General features: G+C 43.7%; 2 protein-coding genes across 5 annotated transcripts in view; both read right to left on the reverse strand.

Annotated features, from left to right (window-relative positions):
- LOC121681988 (RNA-binding Raly-like protein) overlaps window positions 1-7500 on the reverse strand; it is a 77937-nt gene that overhangs the window by 9331 nt on the left and 61106 nt on the right. The gene's annotated exons all lie outside the window — the stretch shown is intronic.
- LOC121681986 overlaps window positions 1-7500 on the reverse strand; it is a 10136-nt gene that overhangs the window by 2353 nt on the left and 283 nt on the right. Inside the window, exons 1-2 of one of the 2 annotated variants that reach the window (XM_042061958.1) lie at window positions 6506-7500; window positions 6010-6335 (exon numbers count right to left, since the gene is read on the reverse strand). The exon at window positions 6506-7500 is cut by the window's right edge and continues 283 nt beyond it. In XM_042061958.1, coding sequence (XP_041917892.1) covers window positions 6322-6335; window positions 6506-7500 — 1009 coding nt within the window. In that variant the 3' untranslated portion in view covers window positions 6010-6321. Of the gene's footprint in view, window positions 1-6009; window positions 6336-6505 lie in introns of those variants that run through there. The other variant, XM_042061957.1, reaches the window with a different exon arrangement.

Consider the following 7500-nt stretch of genomic DNA (forward strand, 5'->3'; position numbering starts at 1 on the left):
TTAGGAGTCTCTGAATGTCTCTCGGTGGTAAAGAGGTCTTTATTCTCTGAGACTCCGACTTAAGGTAGTTTTAAGTCTTTTTTTTTCAGCGGTGAGTTTTCCCCACTGAACGGGGGCCAGAACACACAGGGGCTTTGAAGTGTAGCAGCAGAAGAAGGGATCCCTGACAAAGACAATGGCAGCGGCTCAGAGGATGTGCACGGATTAGCGCTCTGGAAGGGCAGCTTTCTCGACGCCGCAGCTTGTTATCAACACACAGAGGAGAGAGAACCCCTACACACACACACACACTCTCTCTCTCTCTCTCTCTCTCTTTCAGAAACACACACACACACACACACACACACACACACACACACACACACACACACACACACACATACAGAATACACCCCACATACACACAGAATACAACCCACATACACATATACACAAACAGACATTCATTCACACACTTTCTTTGTAGGAGTGTGCACAGCATGTGAAAGGTGCGCTCACAGTGCACATATTGGTATGTACACACATGCTCAAGTGCGCTCACACACACACACACACACACACACACACACACACACACACACACACACACATATACGCACACACTACATCTATCACCTCAGCCAGCTGTGCAAGGCCAAATAACGTGGACCCTGGGCAAAGTAAATTGAAAATCATTCTTGAGTGTTTTCCTCAGTGAAGGCTGAAAACAACTGGCCACCAGAAAGCGAAAAAAAAAAATCAAAAGAGACAAGATGACAAGACTGGAAGTGAGAGAGAGAGACAGAGAAAGAGAGAGAGAGAGAGGAAGAGAGAGAAAGGGGGGGCAGCGGAGCGAGGAGAAGAGAGGGGAGCAGTCGAGCGCTTATCGGCCATCAGTCTGAAGCAGCTGAATTAGCTCCTCATGCCGGGCTGGGCCCCCGAATGAAAGGCTCGTTTTTCATACTGTCAGCCTTCTCCTCCCTCGCTCCTGCCCTCCCTTTATCCGTCCCGCCACCTATCAGTCTATCCTCCACCTCCACCTACTCCATCTTCCTCTCTCTTCTTCCATCAGTCCATCCTCCACCTACTCCATCTTCCTCTCTCTTCTTGTCTTCTCTCTCCTCTACTCTGTCCACCAAGCTCCCTCTTTACCCCTGTTTAACTTGCTCTCCTCTCTCTCTCTCTCTCTCTCTCTCTCTCTCTCTCTCTCTCTCTCTACCTCCTCCGTCTCAGGTTATCATCCTTTCATCCGCTCATTATCTCTTTCCCTTCCTCCACTGGCTCCTGCGTCCTCCTCTTCATCTCCCACTCCCTTTATCCCCCCCTTTACTTCAATTTACCTCTACACTCACCTCCTTCTTTGATCACTCTCTTTCTATCTCTCCCTCCCTCGCTCTGTCTCAGGGCACAAGCGGTCTGCTCGGCTGGGCTCGGTTGCTGGATCACTGGCCGCTGCTGAGGCTCACAGATTTGTGGTGCCACTGCTATTACAGAAACACCAGGGTGATCGGGCAGTGTGGTTGTGTGTGTGTGTGTGTGTGTGTGTGTGTGCGTGTGTGTGTGTGTGTGTGTGTATGTGTGTATGTGAGAGAAAGAGAGAGAATGGTAACAAGACTGGTCTATCAGACCCCATCAGTGTACAATGCACACATACGCGCGCACACACACACACACACACGCGCACACACACACACACACACACACACAGACACACACAATGAACTCTCTTTTACCCTCTCAGACACAAAGAGAATCACTAGAGATACTCTGACTCTTCCACTTTCCTCACTTTGTCTCATTCTCCCTCCCCCACCTCTCTCTCTCCAAACACACACACACACACACACACACACACACACACACACCTTTTTTCATCTCTATCTCTTTGGGAGTTATTAGATGCTATGCCTCATTAGCAGAGTGAGGAAAACAGCCCAGCAGCAATGCAGGAAATGGTGCTGGAGCAGGAAGGCTAACATGTGTACCATGCTAACCTTTACACTATTACGCTAACACACACACACACACATACGTTAGCAGCCAGCCCGCACACACACACACACACACACACACACACACACACACACACAAACACACACACAAATAAATAATGTCAATCCATTTCTCACACTCACAGTCTGTATGACGACACAAATGTGAGGAGTTGGTAAGAAATGTGGTGGTGGAGGCAAGAAATGCCAAGACTCTCCTCTAGTGAACGCTCCTCTAGTGAACGCTCCTCTAGTGCCCAAACAAAGCAGCCAGGCAGAGACACAGAGCAGAGACACAGAGCAGAGACACAGAGCAGAGACACAGAGCAGAGACAGTGTGGGCAGCTGGAGAGAATTGAATTTGAATTTCAAAAACCCTTTATTACATTCTTGCCACAAAGTATTTACATGATCACTTTGTCACAATGTACAGTCACATTAAAGATAAAATAAATAAATAAATAAAATCAAGGAGCAAGTCAAGTTTTCTCCAAGAAATGTGCAAACTGCAATTCGCCATCAGCAACCATACACAACACACTATCATAACACCAAATTTCTTCAAAAGATTCAAGATTCATCATGGCTTTGTAGAAATGAAAATCAATTAACATGCGAGACCTCACAAGTATTGAGAAGACCATTACTAGGTCATCACTAGATGTTTGCTCAATTTTGTTTCTACGACTAACATAGATTGCCATTTTTGCTTGACCTAAGAGAAAGTTTATCAGCTGACATTTGAAACGATGTTTCCGCACATATTTAAAACCCAAAATAAAAGTCTCCATTGAAAATGTTTCATTAAAATGATTAAAGAGTGACTGTAGAACCATGAATAAAGGTGTTAGCCTTACACACTGCATGAAAGCATGAAACACAGTCTCTCTCACAAAACAAAATGGGCACTCTTGACCCACAACAGGATTCAACACTGAAACAAAGGCATTGACTGCAATTGCTCCATGCAGAATCCTCCATTGTAAATCTCCACATTTTTTGGCTAAGGGTGACTTGTATAGTGCTCTCCACTGGGGTCGGACATCATCCCCCATTTGTAAAACAGCACACCAAGGTGTTTCCACCCTCTTGTCCAAAGACTTTTTGTTAAAAGACTTCACACACAGTTTATATAAACACTTGCCAGTAGCTGGCTTCTGACCCAAAAGAGACAATTGATCAAAATTCAAGTAAGAACCAGTACAACCTGTCAAATTTGGTGACAATGAAATATTGGGAAAAGGATCATTACAGTCTGAACTGCACAGCCCTCTGAAGTTGTCTGCCAACAACTGCAATTGTTCTCTTGTTAGGGAGGCCCGCCATTTCTCAAGTAGCTGAGCTACTATTCGAATAGATCTCATCCCCAGTTGACTGGCAACTTGTTCAGCGTTAACAAGATCTGGTCCTGCTAACTTAAGTAAACCCTCCATAGTAATGACTCCAGACCTAAGAAGGCTATGTGTGATTGTGGGAAGAGACTTTTCAAGAGACATATCTAAAACAGAACCATAGATTAGGGGCTCCTTTAAAAGCCAATACAAAGACTCTGTGCTTCCTGTGCGTTGCACTGTTAAAAGGGACCAAACTTTAAACAAATTACGATAAAACACAGGAAGTTTGTTGATATTCAATCTTTTTGGATCCATCCAAAACAAAGTTCTGTCCAGCCCCAGTCCATCAAAAGTCTGTAAAATGGCACACGCCACATATTTCCAGCTGGAATCCAGAGGCCCCATGAGAAGACGCTGGACGAACTGCAACCGAAAGGCAGCTGTCCTACTTTGTAGGTGCACAAGTCCATGTCCACCTTCCTCTTTAGGTAGGTATAAGATGCTCTGTGGAACCCAGTGAAGTTTATCCCAGAAGAAATCCACTAGGATTGACTGGATTCTTGACAGCAACTGTGCTGGAGGGTCCACACAAGATAACTGATGCCAAAGGGCGGATGCCACCAAATTATTGATAATAAGGACACGCCCCTTGTAGGATATCTTACTTAAAAGGAATTTCCATTTATCAAGGCGGCCCTTTACCTTTTCAACAGCCCCATCAAAGTTCTTTTGAATAAACATTTCATCCCCTAAAAAAACACCAAGATATTTAAAACCACTCCTGGCCCAATGTAAGCCAGCTGGAAGACTTGGCTCATTTAACCATGTCCCGACCAGCATAGCTAAACTTTTGGACCAGTTTACTCTTGCTGAGGAAACAACATTAAAATCATCAAAAATCTCTAACATAGTGTTTATGTCTCTTTGACCATTCACAAGTACTGCAACATCGTCTGCATAAGCTGACAGTTTAAAAACACTTTCACACGCTGGAATTCTCACCCCCACCAGCTCTTTCCTCAACTTCATCAATAGGGGTTCAATTGCCAGGGTGTACAACATACCAGATAAGGCACAACCTTGTCTGACCCCCCTGTGGACTTTAAAAGGAGCACACAAGTCACCATTAACCTTTAAAATACTCTCAATGTCACAATACAGAACTCTAATCATATCAATAAACTCTGGGCAAAAACCAAAGGCTGCCAGAGCACTCCACAAATAATTGTGCTCTACACGATCAAAAGCTTTTTCTTGGTCAATGGATACTAAGCCGAATTTCAGGTTAAACAGCTTACCTACATCAAATATATCCCTGATCAATGAAATGTTATTTTGAATCAGCCTACCTGGCACACAGTAGGTCTGGTCAGGATGGACAACCTGCTCCACAACTTCACTCAATCTATTAGCCAACGCTTTAGAGAGCAATTTATATTCAGTACAGAGGATTGACACAGGTCTCCATGATCTTATGTCATTCAAATCCCCTTTTTTGGGGAGCAAAGTGAGTATTGCCCTCCGGCAGCTCAGTGGCAACCGCCTCCTGGCAAGACTGTCGCTGAGAACAGTCAGCACATCCTCACCCACTTCTGACCAAAAGGACTTATAAAAGTCCACCGGTAGACCATCCAACCCTGGTGCCTTTCCACACTCCATACTCTGGAGGGCTCTCTGCAGCTCCTCTAGGGTCAAAACCCTTCCAAGGACTGCATTCGCCTCTTCGGCCACCTGGGGTAGGTTCTCAAAGAAGGACTGGTCATCCACCTGAATATCCGAGCTCTCACTCTTATATAGGTCTTCGTAAAAACTGACTGCTCTCTGACGTATTTCAGCCAGATTGGACAACAGAACTCCATCCTCAGAAAGCAGTGAGTGAATGAACCTCCTCTGTCCATTCTTTTTTTCCAAATTAAAAAAGAATTTAGAAGGAGCGTCCATCAATTCCACACTCTGAAAGCGGGACCTGACCAGAGCTCCCTGTGCCTTTATGCCTAGCAGGTCAGCCAATGATTTCTGCTTCGCTTTAACGTTTGCTGTGTAAGTCTGGTTGCCAGTTTGTTCAGCTAAATGCTGGAGTTCAATTATTTCCTTTTCAAGTTTCATCATTGAACGAGTTATGTCCCTTGTGACACTGAAAGTATAATCCTGACACAGTTGTCTTATTTGTGATTTACCAAAGTCCCACCACTGTTGCAACGAGCTAAAAGATGGCTTTGTGTTCTTAAAATCCTGCCAAAACAGTCTAAATACCTCTCTAAAATGGCCATCCGATGACAAGTTATTATTAAAATGCCAATAAGCACTTTTAGACTTTACAGAACTCAAAGAAAGAGAACAAAAAACCAAACTGTGGTCTGAAAAACCAACTGGGATGATCACACATTTCCTAAACAAACTCAGCTGATGCTTAAAACCATAAAACCTGTCCAGTCTAGCCAATGACAAAAGGTTATTGTAGGAGTGAACCCATGTGTATTGCTTCTGAGTACTGTGAAAGTTCCTCCAGACATCAACAAGCTCATTTGCATTCATCAGTTCTATGAGTCTTCTGCGTGAGGGCATGTGTGGCTCTACATGATTCCTATCCATTGCATTTTCAGTACAATTAAAATCACCTCCCAGGAGTAAAAAATCCTCAGATTCACAATTGCGTAGAGCATCATTTAGCATATTCAAGAAAAGCAATCTATCAATTGGTGTAGTGGGTGCATAAACACACAAAAAAACAAAGAAATTGTTTTCAAATTGGGCTCTGACTTTTAGGAGTCTACCCTTGACTAATTCCTCAGTCTGGTAGGAAATGGGAGTAAAGGTCCGAGAAAACAGAATGGCAACCCCACCACTATTGGAAGTGTTGTGACTTAAAATAGACAGGCCATCAAACTCACTTGCCCAGTCAGCAGCAATTGAGGCGTCAGAATGAGTTTCTTGAGCAAGAAGCACATCAAATCTATTCTTCTTAATCGTTTCAAACAACAAGGCTCTCTTGCTTCTTTCCCTGGCCCCATTTAAATTTAAAGAAGCAATTCTGATTTCACCCATGATAAAAAGAAAAAAATATAAGAGTTGTGTACACGCCATCATCATAATACATGTGAAAAATAGACTAACATCAGACATCGCTATTTAACAAAACGTTAATCTTGGTCATTATCTTTTTGAGACGGAAGCACTCTGGATTTGTAAAGCAGCCCTCACCCAAAAAAGATTTCGTTTTCGTGGTGAACTGCTCCACATCAGGGAAGTAGTCGTCAATCCGAACATTTCTCATATGTTTTGTTTTTGTCAAGAAGGATTTTATGTCTTCCACACTATAATCGCAACTAGCAAACCCACTATGACGTAAGCTACAGGTAACGCTACAGTCAGAGAAATCACTTTCGTATTCGTTATCTGTGCCGCTAAGATCTGTTAAATTATCGCTCTTTTTAGTCCTTTTAGATCTCTTTCTTTTGGGGGGCATTTTAAAAACATTTTCCTCCGTCTCAATGAGGGATTCATCTAGAGACGCAAGAACTTGGTCATAATTGACAGCAGAAGCACTGCTCTGCGAGTTCTGTGTGGACTGACTCTCAGATTCTGCGTTCACTGCGTCATCTGTGGGAGAACTTTGTTCTCGGCCTACTGGCTTATCAATCGGGGTTACCCCGTTAACCTCTTCCCGCAAAAGGGAAGCATGATCTGCCCCTACTGACTCGGCTGAGGCAGACGAAGGCCCACTGGATACAGCGGGTGCTGCAATCGCAGCAGTAGACGCACCCATTTCGGTAGACTGCTCATCTACCACAATTTCATTAGGCATAGGCCTACTGGTGTTTTCGTGATTTATTTGCACATCACTCGAATTCCCCTTTGCCTTAGGACACGCACGAACAAGGTGCCCTGATTGCCCACAACCAAAGCACTTCATGACACTTGTTGAAGCATAGATAACATAACTGAAGTTATCCACCTTCACGTTTAGAGTTAGGTCCAAATCATCTTTGTTATCTTTTAAAATCATAAATACGGATCGCCTGAACGACACTACGTGTTTCAGAAGTGGGGATTTGCTTCCAATTGGAATCTTTTTAATTGCGGAAACCAATTTACCATACCGTGATAAAATTTCAGCCAAAACCTCATCTTTAATAAATGGGGGAACATTTGACAAAGTCACTTTCTTTGATGGAGTGGAGAGAGGAAGGACGACA

This window comes from Alosa sapidissima, chromosome 14, assembly GCF_018492685.1.
Source record: "Alosa sapidissima isolate fAloSap1 chromosome 14, fAloSap1.pri, whole genome shotgun sequence".
NCBI lineage: Eukaryota > Metazoa > Chordata > Actinopteri > Clupeiformes > Clupeidae > Alosa > Alosa sapidissima.